The sequence below is a fragment of the Limulus polyphemus genome, unplaced genomic scaffold, assembly GCF_000517525.1.
Source record: "Limulus polyphemus unplaced genomic scaffold, Limulus_polyphemus-2.1.2 Scaffold79, whole genome shotgun sequence".
Lineage (NCBI taxonomy): Eukaryota > Metazoa > Arthropoda > Merostomata > Xiphosura > Limulidae > Limulus > Limulus polyphemus.
The window spans coordinates 76,328-92,445 of record NW_013665689.1 but is presented as its reverse complement, the minus strand read 5'-3'; the positions used below and the strand labels follow the sequence as shown (position 1 = coordinate 92,445).

The 16,118-nt window shown below is 32.6% G+C and overlaps 1 protein-coding gene across 2 annotated transcripts in view; it reads right to left on the bottom strand.

The window, feature by feature from the left end:
• Window positions 1-122: 122 nt before the first annotated feature.
• Window positions 123-16,118, bottom strand: part of LOC106467317 (E3 ubiquitin-protein ligase RBBP6-like) — a 79,394-nt gene continuing 63,398 nt past the window's right edge. The window contains exons 11-16 of one of the 2 annotated variants that reach the window (XM_013927665.2): window positions 14,629-14,794; window positions 14,062-14,128; window positions 13,638-13,701; window positions 13,323-13,501; window positions 8,872-8,998; window positions 123-5,768 (exon numbers count right to left, since the gene is read on the bottom strand). In XM_013927665.2, coding sequence (XP_013783119.1) covers window positions 2,525-5,768; window positions 8,872-8,998; window positions 13,323-13,501; window positions 13,638-13,701; window positions 14,062-14,128; window positions 14,629-14,794 — 3,847 coding nt within the window. In that variant the 3' untranslated portion in view covers window positions 123-2,524. The remainder of the gene's footprint in view (window positions 5,769-8,871; window positions 8,999-13,322; window positions 13,502-13,637; window positions 13,702-14,061; window positions 14,129-14,628; window positions 14,795-16,118) is intronic. The other variant, XM_022396136.1, reaches the window with a different exon arrangement.

Genomic DNA, 16,118 nt, shown 5'->3' with positions numbered 1-16,118 from the left:
ATTGCAAAAGCACGTGTAGATTTTTCTAATGAACCAATGATAAAATTGTCATAGCTGATTACAAGCTGTGTTTTCTGATCATTAGTGAAAATAAGAATACAAAATAAACTATGACAGTCCTCTGTTACTTGCCTTCAAAGGTGTTTGAAGCTTTATTAAGCATATTTTACAATTTATAGTACACATCATCTCATTGGCTGAAAATTCATTTTTTTCAATACGAATTTCCTCCTTTGGTCAGATTGTTTCATCTTTCTGTTAAAAGCATTAAACAAAGTTAATCAGATTAGTTGTCTACAAGTTTTTTGCCCAGCCACTTCATATAATTATGTCAGGACTATTATTACCTAGATTAACTCATTATGATGAAATGGTTCTTTTTCGATACAACTTGTTATAATAGACTGTCAAATTTTAAAGGAATGAAATACTATGACACATTGTTCAGTTCATAACCTAATAATGTCAATAAGAAAAACTATGGTCCCTCATAAGTCGTAACAGCTTGTTGATTTTACTAGCTGAGAGACTAACAAGTACCAAGAGTTTTAAAATCAACCTATCAAAATTTTCTCATCTCATAATGAATGACAGGAGTGTAAAATACACCTTGATGTTCCAAATAAGATTTCAGTAACAGTTAAACATTATGAAAATTAATTTGTTAATAAAATAGTATGTAGATATGCTGTACCCAGTCCACATAAACATAGCAGGTGAGACACTACATATGTATAATCAGCAGCATCAAACAAGCACTATTTTTAAAACTGTTGTTTATTTGATAATATGATCTAACTTGATGCATGAAATTATTATAGATCTTAGTGGTAACGTATTGTTATGAAATTATCTTGTTTCAGAATTAATTACACAAAATGCCAGCATGTATATACTATAATCCTACAAAAGTTTAAGCTATACATTAAGACTGTACAAACATCTAAGTTGGTGAGAGATGATTGTCACCAGTTTTTATACCATACTCTTCAGTTAGAAAAGGCATAAAAGTCTGGACTGTGGAACATTGGTATAGTCAGAGATTATGGGGAAGAAAAATGAAATGTACTTTATCAGGGAAAAAATAATAAAATTAATCAGAAATACAATCAAAAGTTACTGAAGTTTAATTATCCTGCCATAATTATAGGTTAGAAGGTATAACACAAAATTCTCACTGCATTATTACAGTTCATGTTGCCATTTCTAACCAAGCTCTGTGACAACAGCCCTGTTGAGTAACTTAAGTGCATAAGGCTGCCATGACCACAGTTCACTATTCCTCTCTATCTGGTTTCCCTAAACCTTTTAGTGCAAAGGGACAATGGTTTCCAGTGATCGTTTTCACAGTCTGATCATATAGAAATCTATAGATGCTGTATCTGGCTAGAAATAGTATGAATATGCATTTCATTCTCCAGCTGCTTCAGATATGTGACAGTTGAATGGATATGCTATGGAAAAAACTTGTGTACACATCTTATGTTGCTTTCCAGATGTAGATCCTCCTTGATAACATCACATATGTTGTCCTGAGACATATGGATTCTCACTTGTTAAAAGACACCACACTTGGCTTAATAAGGATAACACTTTTTATAGGGGTATTTTTCTGCGTGGCCCCAATACCCCAAGTTGATCCATATTTCTTCTTTTCCAATTCCATTATGTTCAAGGTATATCCTATCTTGGAAAATTTTAAATCTCCAGCCTGAATAAATATTTTATGATCGGAGTGTATGAATACTTTGTGTTAGAAAGGGCTGTCACATACCATTCACAACTCTATCAGCTACATGATTTGATGATATGCATATTCAGAATTGTTGTGATGTAACACACTCGACCCTTTGCAGAACTGAATGTTAAAGTATAACAACTATTTCATCTACAAAAACCAAAAAAAGTGTTAGCAAACCTTATGCTAAGAAAAAAAACTGTCAGCAATGTGTTTTTGTTTCAGTTTTATTTTATTTACAATATTATACAGTTTTAATTACTACATTTATGTTTCATGACATTTTTCCAAACAAAATGTACAAAAGAATACTACTGAATCATTCATTACTTTACAAAAATTCCTGTCAATCTCAAGAACTTTTCTTACACTACTTAACTTTTGTAGAACACAGCAATTCATAATAAAGGTAGAAAAAAATCTAAGTACAGTTAATTCATGTTCTTCACACTAAACTTGTTTTTGACTAAGTCAATGACAACTTAGTCTAAAAACAGCAACAAGTATCCTTATCAAACCGTAACAGTAAGAAATGTATGACGTGTGTATATTAAATCTAATACATCTTTAAACATACTTGATTTTGTTTTAACATGTAAGAGCATTATGCTCTCTGTATTATCTGTTAAAAATTTATAAATGTTTTCATTTCCAACAACTGTAACTCAACACATGCAAAACCAAAATGTTTAGTTCAGGATTTACTACCAGCTGAAAAATCTCATAACTTACCACAGAGAATGAATCTTCTGGAAAGAAGCTTTATAAATGTAACAAAAGATTTTACTACTTCTTATACACTGATGATTGTAGCTTATACTCCTTCTCAGAACGACTTTCTTTCTCTTTAATTTTATGACCCTTTTTCTTTTTATGTTTTTTATGCTTTTTGTGTTTTTTATGTTTCGATTTCTTATGCTTAGCTCTTTGATCTGAATCAATACTTCCACTTCTTGTATGCTTTCTCCCACTTGTTGTATCTGATGAATCACTGCCGCTAGGACTGCTGGTTTGCTCTCGTTTCCTTCCAAAAGCTTCATTTTTTTCTGCATCTAGACTTAAGGCTCGTTCAACTTCTTCCTTCTCTTTTTTTGGGCGCTTTGATGGACTTGTTTCGTCTGATGGAATGGTATGTTTACGACGATTTTCAGGAGTTCTTGTAGGTGTGTTTGGCTCTGGACCAGATGGTTCCGAGTCACTTGTTTCATCATAGTTTGGTTCAAAATGGGATTCATCTTGAGTGGGATCTCTATGACTGGTTTGAGTTGATAATAAAAATTTGCATGAGTTGTCTTGCTGGTTACTGCTCTGTAAGTCTTGAGTGTCCGAGCTCTTTTGTCCAGCTGCTTCTTTGTTTACAATACTGCCTACAAAACTAGTATCTTTTCTATTTTCTTCTAAATGTTTTGGTTTTTCATTCTTTCTAGACTCACTCCTGGACTTTAGCATGGTGTCTGTGTCAATGCCCTTTCTATTACTTTCTGTTTCTATTTTGTCATCTCTTTTCTTTATTGACCCTCCAGTGTTGGGACTTTGGCTATGTGTTCTTCCATGCTGAGACTTCTCCCTCCTTCCTTCAGTGAGAGATATCTCTATTCTCTTAGAATGAGTTTTCTCTCCACTCCTAGATGAATGTTGTTCATGATCTTTTTTCTCTCGTTTATATTCAGTCTGATCTGAGGTCAGATTCCTTCCATGTCTTCCTTCTTCATTTCTGCTTACAACCTTTCCTCTATCTTCTTCATGACTATTATAGTGTCTTTTCTCATGTCTTTCTATTTCTCCCCTATCTCGACGATACACAAAACTTCTGTCATCTTGTCTTGATTCACGGTCATGTTTGGACTCTGAACCACCAGAAAGATTTCTGTTCCTTTCCTTGTTATGGCTTCCCCTGATCATTTCATCTTCTCTAGAGACTCCCCTTCTAGGACGGTCAGGTGTGTCTCTCCTGGATTGGTGTTCCCTTTCAATTCTTGTATCTCTGCTTCTAATATTGTCTGATCTTAACTTCTCCAACTTTTGTTCTTGTTGTTTATCCATTTTTTGTTTCTTGTATCCTTCAGAATCTGAACTGACATCTTTTGAGAATCTGGACCTGTCCAATCTTACTTTTCTTGTAGAATTTCTGTTACTATCTGTAAACCTGCTCCTGTTATCTCTATCTTGCTGAGAAGCTACCTTTTCTGCTCTTGGTCGAGAATATTCCTGTTCTTTCCTTGGTAATTTAGAATGAAGTTCTTTCTCAGGTTCTTTTTTGGCATCTGTTACCAATTTTGAAGAATGCACACTGAAAAGTGGTGCTTTTCGGGGTTTGTGGAGAATTACCTTTTCTGCTCTCTGAATAACATCTGATGGAAGAGCATTTTTTTTCTCTTGTGAATGAACCTTTTCTTGTCCTTGTGATGCTCTATCTTCTTCATCTTCTACATCTTCACGCTCCCACTTGGATATTTCAGGTAATTCAACCTGAAGACTAGGTTCCAGTTCTTCATAGGGTTCTTCTTCATCTACTACATCATCCTGAGGTTCTGGCTTTTCCACCACTGGAAAATTCTCTTGATTCATATTGTTTCCCACATCAGCATCTACACAAGTTGTTTCAGTTTCTGCAATTTCATCACCTTCCATTTTAGGTTCCTCTGTTTCTTCAGTTGCCGTTTCTTCAGGGACAACAGCTGTAACTTTGAAAGTTTTTGAGGTTGAATGACTAGTAGTCTGCTCACTTGTGGTAGAGTCTGCTTCCTGAGCAGTAGCTTCTATTGCTTCACTGGGCTCTAAGACTTCAGCACCAGTTACTGCAGTTACTTCTACTGGCAATTGTTTAGACTTGGATTTTGTCTTTTTCTTCTTAGACTTCAAAGGTCGCTCAGATTCACTTCCAGTTACAGGATTATTTTCACTGGGTGCTTTTTTGGACTTTTTCTTGGAATGTGCTTCACCTTCTTTGGTTTTCTTGTGCTTGTGTTTTTTCTCTTTTAATGCAGGCTCCGGTGCATCTTGACTATTTTTTTCAGGGCCAGATTTTTTAGTTACTTGAGATTTTTCTGTTTCTGATTTTACAATTACATTGGTTTGGCTATCAGATTGTTTTATTTTTTCTGCAGACTGTCTTTTTCGCTCCTTACTGTGATGATGATGTCTTTTATGTTTAGCCTTTTCATCTTCTTCCTGTTTAACATTTCTTTCTGGTTCTTTAACTTTCTGTTCTTGCTGCTTAGGTATATGCACTGGAAGGCTGACTGGCTTAGACACAACCTGAATCTGTCTGCCACGTAGTCGATGTGGTCCTCTGATACGATCACTGTCCTGAGGCCATCCTCGATGATGGAAATGTTGTTCAAGCCGTGGTATTGGTTGACCAAACCTAGGATTGTAACGAACATCTGGATGCTCAAACACAGGGGCATTATATGAGCCAGGAAAATTTTCATACCCATAAGGCTCATGATAATAGTGAGGTCTGTCAACAGAATACTGTTCAAAAGGATTTAAGGGCTGACCAGGAGGAGTTGGGTGTGGAGGGGGAGGGGGTGGTGGATACTGACGATACTGACCACCATAATAACCTGAGTTGGAGTAGTCTTGTCTTCTGTGGTAAGGTGATCGTCTTCTGGGAAAATTAGAATGTCTAGGTGAACGAGAAGGTGCACGAGTGTAATGTCGAGGAGATCTATGTCCTCTGTTTCTGGATCTAGATCGAGACCGAGAATGATAACTAGGACTTCTTGATCTATGTTTTGGAGACCTAGAGTATGATGACCTAGACCTGGATCTAGGAGTGCTGGACCTAGAGCGACTATAAGATCTACTTCTTGATCGGCTGCTGAATGAGTGTGTCCGAGATCTATGTCTTGAGCGTGATGAAATGGACCGTGATCTTGAGCGAGACTTTGACCAAGATCTGGAGCTACTTCGAGAGCGGGAAGACCTTGAGCGTGACCTAGACAATGACCTTTTTCTCCTGTACTGAGACCTATGTTCTAACAGCTGTCTAGCAAAAGTATCCATTTGGTCGGCAGTTGTTCTGCTATAAAAAAACAGTAAAAAATTATCTTTCTTGAATGTTCCGTATAAAACTTTTCAATTTGGCCAAGAATAATTAATTGAAAGTAATGAAAACTGCCCAGTAAATTTATATAGAAAATATATAAATATCCCATTTTTAATTTAGATAAAATAAACAAGGTAGTAAATTCACCAAAGCCTTCACCACATTATTCATATGTCCCTTACTATCTGCAGTATGTTAGCTGCACAAAATACAAGCCTCAAACCAAACACTACCTTACAATTTATATATAATTATTATTCATTAGAGCCGATAGAATTAATCTATCACATCTATCTAGTACATCTATCACATAAAATATTCGACTAATCAAAATTATGATTAAATGGAATGTCACAAAAATAATAAATTGAAATTTAATGCTTCTGATTATTCAAATAACTGACTTATCAATTACAATTAAATGGATTGTCATGAAAATGACCAAATAATTGACACTAGGGTTTCCAACTATTCAAGTAATTGAAATACTGCCACCAAACTTATTTGCTCCATTATTTTTTTAAGGCAAACCTTCTAAGGTTATCTGTCACTGAATCCAATTTTGAGCTGCTGACTAGAAGGAAGGCAACTGGCTGTCAGCACCCTCCACCACCATTTGTTTTATTTTTGAGCTGCTGATTAAATGGAAAGCAACTGTCATCAACATCGTTTTCCTGTTGTTTTTAAACTGCCAACTAGAGTGAAGGCAACTGTTTGGCAGCACACCCTGTCAATTTTTTCTTTGTTGTTGAGGTGCTAACTAGAGCAAATAATAAATGGCTGGCAGCATTTGCCACTAAGGATTTTTTTTTTTTTGTACCTACCATTTTTTGAGGAAAATTTTGGTAATTGATTCACCCTTTAACCACGGGTACCACTTTAAAGACTTTTCTGTGCAACTCACTGTGTTACATTCAAAATTTAATTAAATACCTTTACTATCAATTTATATGAATTAGATTAACATTATAATGTATTTTATGATTCTGAGTTTTAAGTCCTTTATTTCGAAAGCAACCTTTAAAAAACTTCATATGTATTGTCACTTGACCAACAAGCTATGAAAATTCTCTACTTTGGCTCTCTATCTTCAATAGTACAATGGCAGTTGCATAGAAGTATGTATAGATTCTTAAGATGTTTACATAACCTTTTACCTCCTGCACATTAAAGATCTCTGAATGAATACAGTTGAAAAAAGTAATACATATTTTCAACCCCTGAGACCTGCCACACCTATATTCAACAAATTTGTTTGAGCTTTGTAGCCAACATGTAGATGTTACATACATGTGTATAGTCATTAGAAAAAGCTCATTTTACACTATAATCTATGAAATTGATGCACAGTTGTTGTCATGGAGCATGTAACTGACTGTAGTATTGTTGGCTGCTTGATCAACTATGGCACTTAGTTATTTCTTATCTAAATAGAAATACAGTTTAAATTGTATTTAGGTCTTACCCTTATATTTTAGTAATTATGTATTAGTTATGTTTTAAATTGTAAAATTGAAAGGTTTAAATATTTTTAAATACACGTCATACTTTGCATAGGTTCTCAAGGCTTATTATATTGCACAGTGCATGAAACCTTTGCCGAAAGGTTGCACATGTGTGCCAGACACCATAATATGCCTCAAGGACACCGTTGACTTGTGGCGAGATGAATAATTAGTGGTAAAGAACAAGAAAGGAATTAAAACATTAAAAATTAACAACATGTAAAAAGGAAAAACATGAAATTATAAACTTAACAAAACTTAACAAGATATTCTACAAAAAATTAATAGGCATGTATTTTTTTCTATTTTTAATTATTTCATCGCATTGTACATTGATGATAATAGCTAGAGCTAGTGATATGGTAGAGAAAATGAAAAATAAAATATAAACATTTACCTTAAATACTTTTGATATTCATTTTGAAGGTTCTAGATGTTATGCAAATAAAATATGAAACTAAGACAAAGAAAAGTGTTTTATACTTAAAATGAAAATCACCTTATACTCGACCTATTTTAACAGTTTGAGTGCAAATAACTACCATAGATAAATAACATTTCTATTAGAAAGACATAATTAAACTAATGTCATTCTTTGTGTACAAAACAAATACTTATAAATTTTAACAAAATCTTATGAAGTTTTGTGAGGAATGCTCAGTTATATGTTCTTTTGCATAAATGTTCTTCCCCAGTCAAAGTTATACAAATTGCATCAGCCCGAGGAGAAAGAGTTAACTGAATGTAAATGATTAATGGAGTTTTCAATTAAATGATTAGCAAATACCAATAGCTGTTTAGTCTAATTCTTTATATAAATTCTTCTCTTATAAAAAAAAAGTTTTGTCTTGTAGGCACATTTCATAACTACACCTATATGATAATTAGAAAACATAAAACTATATTTAACCTTACTCTATTACTTATATCGTAAAAATTTTAAGTAACACACAAACTAAACTCCACATTTGTATGTGTGTGACAACAGGATATAAAAAGTTGCCACTAGAGGAAAGTTAAACCAACAGCATATGTCACCTCAAGATTCAAACTAATTTTTAATATTTTATCTGAGAAACCCTCCAATACTTTACCAAGTATTATCACGGATATTTCGTTCAGTCTATAAATTTAAGTGAACAATGTATTTGATAATATATAAATATTTTCCCCCATTAATGTGAGTGTTAAAGTATAAATCCTGATATCATGACACCTTTCACAAACCTTGTCTGTTTACTTTAAATTCTTTTACCCCTAAATTGCTAATTTATACTTTGGATGTCACATGAAATGTTTTCACATTTCTTATGACATTTTTTCTTTGCTTTCACCATGCTTATTCATTTTTAACTGTGAATACATAAGAATAATTAACTATAATTTTTGTCAGACCTTTCAATGTTCTACCTTTTTTTACTTTTAATGTATGTCAAGTTACGTTGATTATTCTAATTGCATCATTTTACTGTGCAACTAGTGTGTGTGTGTGTAATCTGTATCTACTTCTTATCTACATGATATTATACAACTTTTAAGGGAACTACAAAGCAAGTAAATCATAATTCCTCTACCTATCTTGTCCATAAGGTTTTTCTGTGGGTTGATATCCTAATGGAGGAATTGGGTGAGCAATCTGTCCCACACCAGGAGGAGGAGGTTGTGGTGGGGGATATGGGGCATGGCGAAGTGGTGAGGAACCTGGATAAAAAAAAAAAGAGAACAAAAAATTAATAAAATATGTATACTATATGGACATAATTACAAATTATTTAGCTATTGTTTTTGTAAAATATTTTGTAAGCAAGTGCTATAAAAATTCTGTAACTGAGTAGGGAAACCTCCACATGATGAGATAATTTCTTTGAATACAAAAATCCTTAATTAGGTCTTATTAATATAAAACATGATCCTAAATCAAACCATAAAACTTGAAGCAGTAACTATACAAAGACTAAAGTTACAATCACTATTTCTTCTCCTCTGAAAAAAAAAAAACACAATTGTGCAGAATGAGAATAAAATAAGTATATTGTAGTTTGCTACTGGATTTATATATAACATCTGTCTTTTTGTATACACATTTTTTTTAAATTATTTTTCTTCTATTTTCTTTATGAAACTAAAGCATGGTCAAATACATTTGTGACTTACTAGCCATTACATGCATTTTTTATAAATAAAAACCACTATTCGAATACTGTAGAAAAAAACTCTTAAAAGATACAATTTCCTATCTTCCATCTGTTATTTATTATTAACGTGTGGATACGAGTTGTACCTAAAGTTTCTTATGCATTTTCTAGCAAAATAACTAACATTTACACATTTAGGATAAAATTATTCTTTTTCTGTCAAATCCAATTTTATAGTGAAAATTTCATAAGCTTTCTGCTAAAAATATGAAAAAAATCTTCTAGAATGTTCAGTTTGTCAGGTTTTATTATTATTAAATTCAGCTATGCAAAAAATTCTTCTGGTTAAAATTGACTACCCTGTGCAAGTTACACCCAGTTAAATCAACAACTGAAAGTGACATTTTAGTTTATAACAAACAATACACATATTTTTCAAAAGACTAACTTGAAGATTAAGAACCAAACAAACAGTAGTAACTATGCTATATATGCTAGCTTTGTTTTCCCTTATACAGTCAGTAATTATTTTTCAAGTTGCTGCCTGTAAGTGACAGAGCTGTTGAACATTTCAGAGTAAGGATAAGTGACATCAGAAATAAAACATTAGCCAAACACAACATACAAAAATAATGATTTTTGGACCTTTAATGTCTTACTTATTCCAATAACACAGACATGAGTCTGGTTTAATAAAAACATTTTTGAGATTTAATTCAGATAACCATATCAGTCAGGAGTTTGCTTTTAACTTTGCAAACAAACATAATTAATTGCAGAAACTAACAAGTATTCGGCAACCCTTGGACTCGTGGGTTTAATCCACCATCACTGATTGGCTACTGAATTAAATTTGAATCAAAGTAATACAGGGTGGTCCAAAATTATCTTTCCTATTTTAAAATTTAATAATTAAATAACTAAGGAAATACAACCATGCAGTTTTGAATATTATTTAGTGTCATGTTTTTTTTTTCTCTTTCCAGTGAGTAGTGTTACCCTGCAAAAAGGCAACCGTGCAAGAAGAGGTCCAAGGTGTTGTTTGGCTTGCAAAAGACCAAGTCAGTTATTGTGGTGCAGCATAATTACAAAGGCCAATACGGATATCGTGTATTGCACACCTATAACAAACATCACGAAGCTAAAAACCAGAACAACAGACACCATCGCCACTGTAACTGTGGGCATGTTATAGTGAACATGGACTGAAATCAAATATTGGTTAGACATGCTACTAGCCACTAATGGTGCATACACAGAAGTCCATGGACATGTCAGTAAAAAAAAAACGTTTGAGTTGGACTACAAGATGTTGAAAACTGCATGATTGTTTCATTAGTTAGTTAATTATTAAACTGTAAAATAGAAAAGATAATTTTGGACCACCTTATATCCTGAAGTTTGGAATTTACTTGTAAATACTTTGAGCTTAAAATAAAACTTGTAATAGAAAACAATTCTACTTTGCAAGCTGCTAAGTTTCCTTTTTTTTTTTGAAAGAGCATCTATAATATTTGTAGAAGTTTTTAAAGTTGGAATTTGTTAAAGACCACCAGATGAAATTAATAAGAAATTACTACAGTAAGATTAAGATTTCAGCTGTTACTGAGTTAACAATCATGGAGATTTAATTTTAGTTATATATATATATATATATATATCTTGTGAAATGTTAAAGTCAAGCCATGAGAAAAACAAGTTTTCAGAAACCTACTAGGAACAATGCTATTTTACATTTATTTTTTACTTCTAATATAGAAATGATTGAGAGAGTGGAGACTTGGAACATCTGGTTGCAAGTGATCATTGCTGAATTAGATTTGATATTTTACTAAATATGAAGGTTAGGGAAAATTTGAAAAAAGAGGAGTTTCAAAAGTATGTAACAAGAATTATCAGTTGTGAACGAGGCAACTGAACTGAAAATACTGATCGATTGTGGAGAAATTTAAAAAATAAATTTTTAAATTTTCAAGATAAACGTGTTTGTTATAGAAAAAAAATGGTGGGTAAATGTAAAAAACCAGATTGCTTCACAAAGGGTATAAGAAATAAAATTAATGCACAAAATTCTGAATTTAAGAAGTTTAAGGTAACTGCTATGACAGGAAACTTAGAGGATTATGGAAGACCAAGAGAGTTGACCAAAAAGGAAATTAGGAAATAAAAAATGGCATGTGAAAAAAGGTTGAATGAAAATGTGAAAATTAACAGTAAGGACTCCTTTAAATACATTAAAGGTCAGTAAAATATTAGGATAGGAATAGAACCTTTAAGAGAAACGACAAAGGAAGGCTAATATCTGATGATTATGAGATGGCTGGATTATAAAATTCTACTTTTTCTCCAATTTTTGCTCATGAAGATTTAAGTAATATTCCTCATCCTGAGCAAATGCTAGACGAAAACAAGTTAAAGCAAGATGATCACATTAATTCTGAGCTTGTTATGATAAAATTTGGAAGTTTAAATAATGATAAGGATTTTAGACCAGGTAATATTTTCCTAAAGATTTTAAAGGAGGTTAAAGATAGGATATGTGGGCCAATAACTGCAAGTCCATGAATAGTGAGCAGATGGCAGAGGGATACAAGTTGGCTAATGTTATTCTTCTTTTCAATGGTGGTGATAAAAATTTGCTGGGTAACTATAGGCCTATTAGTCTTACATCAGTGGTTGGAAATGATTTGTAACTCTGATAAAAGATGCTTTGCAAAGTCATGTAAGAAAGTTTAAAATGTTGTCGTATGGTTAACATAGTTCTCTACTAATCTTCTGACATTTTCTGAAGAGGTTATTGCTTATGTTCAAAAGATTTATGGTGTGGATTTTCAGAAAGCATCAGACTAGGTGCCACATAAGAGACTTAAAAATGACATCTACAGGTATTTAAGTTTGCTCACTGAATAAAGAAGTGGCTTGACATAAGAAAGCAGAGGGTTGTTATAAATGGAGATCAGTTAAACTGGATAAATGTTACAAGTTGGGTACCTTATGACTCAGTGCTAGGGTCTTTGTTCTTTTCAATTTATATCAGTGACATAGAGGATAATTAATTACACAAATTTGCTAATGATTTTAAGGACTTGATTGTTGGCAGCTGTGAGTAACATGCTACTGCTTTACAAAAAAATTTAGATACCTGGGGTGGAAATTTTCTCATACAAGGACAGTTTAAGATTTCCGAAATTTTCTCTTGAAAAATGAAAGTAGGAGTTAAGTGTGATCTTACTAAGGTGTTTAATATTGTCTAGGAACTGATAGTGTCATTGTATCATCTCTTTTCATATTTAATGGTGAGAATAGAAAGACTAGGGGACACAAATATAAATTTTGGCAGAGTATGTGTCATCTTCAGCCAAAACAGTTTTATTTTTCTAACAGTATAGTTGACCTTTAGAATGCATTACATTCACATGTGGTGCTGCAGTAAACTTACATGAAGGCTTGATAAATGTTTGAATGATAAGGGCTTGACTTGAGTGTTTTTTTGTTGTTTTGTTTAGTGGATAGAATGGCATAGGTAGACCAACAGGACTTTTGTTGTCTTTATATTTTATCCATGTTAACCATCCACCAAATACAATATACTACAGAAAGTTCAGCAATTAAAGCACAAGTGATCAATCAAACTAAGAAGTTACTTTTTAATGTCAATCAACTTGCTTCACAGTTTACAGAAACCGAGGGAAATGACCACTTCATGTGGAACAAGTTGTAGTACTATTCACATTATAATAGAAAGGAATGTGAAAATACCAGCTATGTACACACACACAACATACCTCCAAGTTCAGCTTATGCTAGCAATGAACTTGGTATACAGTTTGATGTATTTCAAATCTAGTTACTCTCATTCAAATTAAATTGTAGATGAGTTGTTTTCATACCAGGTGGAGGAGGCTGTCCAGGATATGTAGGTGGAGAGAGGCCAGCTACTGGTGGAGCGGGTGGTAATGATGGACGGGCAGGAGCTGGATAGTTGGCAGACACTTGGTAATTTAATGGTGGTCCACTGGTAATTGAAACATATGGTGGGTGTGTTCGTCCATATCCTGAAGGAGCAGAACTGTAAAAAGAAAGACTTTAATCATTTCTTTTCATAGTCATTTACTAATAACCAACTGACAGATATCTTTTAAAATATTCATATTATAGTATTAATAAATTATAAATTAAAAGAGAGAGAGAGTTTAGACACACACCTTACAACATGTTGTGGAAGTGGCCCTCTATGTATTAATGGAGGTCGACGATCTAGGGAAGGACCTAAATAAATGTATCAAAAAATGAGAAAATTAGTATAGAGGTAATAAAAAAAAAAGGATATATCTAAGCCACATTAGCTAAGACAAATTAATTTATACTGCAAAATTACTGTGATTTACATTCTTTTATGATTAATAAATCAGAATCACTATACTACAGAGCAGTAATATGACTTAACACAGCAACATAATACTCATAACTATTTAAGCAATTATCATAAACAAGTCAATCTGTTATAAAACGTATGGATCCCTATTACCTTACTCAAGTTATTCACAAAATACATAAGGTTACATAATAAAAAACAACTTTTACATGCACAGTAAAAAAGGTATGAAAAAAAAATCAAGGATCACTAACCATGACTGGGTGGAATTGGTCTTGCCTGTGGAGGAGGAGAAGTTCTAAATCCATCTCTAGTAATACCCTACAGAAAATGCAAAAATTGCATGAAAACGTTATTTTGCTTTATTGTTCACTCCAAAAAATAAAATCAGTGAGCAACATCATAACTTTTAAAGTTCAAAAACAATGTCATAGTACTACCTACAATATGAAACAGTTAACTTAGAATATTTTTCCTAACAATTGAAGTAATTATGTGGCATAGTTACGAATTACGATTATCAAACTAATTCACTATAATTCTGTAATTTTAAGATAGACTATACGAAGTATATTGCGAGGTTTAACCAACTTTAGATTATGCAAGTAAAAATATCCAATTTGATAAAAAACTAAATACATACTGGGTTTCAGGCTGTTAAGCAAAAAAAAAAACACAAGACAAAAAACATCATACGTGTAAAGAAGGTTTAAACTTTGAAGTACTAAAAACTAATGTTATGTTATACTTCTGGTGGAGATTTCAAAGTAATAAAATTGGTTTTAAAAATCATGTAATAGGAATCAAACACCAAAACTCACACTCAGCATATAGCGTGGGCCACGTGTAGTGATAGTAACTATAGTGTTTCCGGCCCCTTTATCTTCATCATGGTTAATAGCTTGTAGCACCTCTTGACCTGGGGGTTCAGGTTCTAAAGGGGGTTCATCAGCTAGAGGTGTCCCTGGTCGATCGTCTTCAAGTTGTCTGAAATAAAGAAAAATTTAGTAATTCTGTTACAACTCCAAAAAAAATCTTTCTGAATATTAATACAATTACACATAAAAATCATGTAATATTTAACAGTCGAAAAAAACTCCAGTGGAATAATAATTCATGCTTGTGTGGTTATACTAAAACACTTAATAGAAATACAGATTCATGTCTCCCTACTTTAAGGTGAAAAAAAGTGTATACTACACAAATACTGGACCTGAAAAAATTATTCAGCTTGTTAAAGGAAATATCTTATTAGTCTTTTGGAAGGTTACAAAGATAGAAACCAATTTTAAACTGTTTCTTTTGACACATATAAACACCACAATTAATATCAAAATAGTCTATTAAAAAATAAATCATACAGCCACAACCAGTAAAATTAATCTGCATATTATTGCTATTTCATTTGAGTTAAAGTGAAGGAATGCTTATAGTAACTAATTTTCAAAAGTTAATATATGTTCCTACTGCAAAAACATGTGTGTTCTAGTTGTATAGTTGTTTACATCATTGAAATAAAGTCTTTTGTTGTGTATGGCTGTGATTTAAGCAGTATTTGCTAAACAAATAATTGATGGTCCTAATAACTGATTACACTCAATTAATCAGTTAGTAAAGTGTTCCTCAAACCTTGGTATGTACAAGAAAAAAAAATTGTAGCAGTGCTGCCGGACAATTGCTTTCAGCAGTTCAAAGTTAGTAACAGTGACAGATAGTCTTATTAGCTTTGCCATAAATTGAAGCAGAACTAGTTTGAGGTGTGAAAAATTGTGTTGGTGTTGCATAAATGTTGGTAGACTGGCTCATTGATAATAATGTTAATAATATGTCTTCTATGTTCACAAATTTCTCACTAACATTGCAACCTGTCTCACCAATATATAAAAGACTGCATAGACCAAATACTACATATTAGATAAAAGACTCTGACATGCACATCAGACTTTTTAATCTGAAAATGTTTACTTTCTGCTACTGTTTATTGTAAAAGTCATAATTTTTAAGAGTTACATTTTTCACTGTGAAAATTAAGCAGATAAATGTTTCGAACTTTTGACAGTGAAGAAATAATATCAGTGAAAAATTTTAAGGGAAGCAGTCTGTAATCTTTCATAGTTTGACAGTACAGCAATGTCATTTTTTTACAAATTTCTATGGTCAGAGAGATTGCAGCTTTTTGAGAAAATCGGACAAGTATTAAGAGCTCACAATTTTTAATTTGTATCTTTTTTTTCTGAAATTTTAGACTAGATTTTGATCATATTCATTACTTTTTTTAAGTTTAATTTTCCTCTCTCTCTCTCTCTACTAA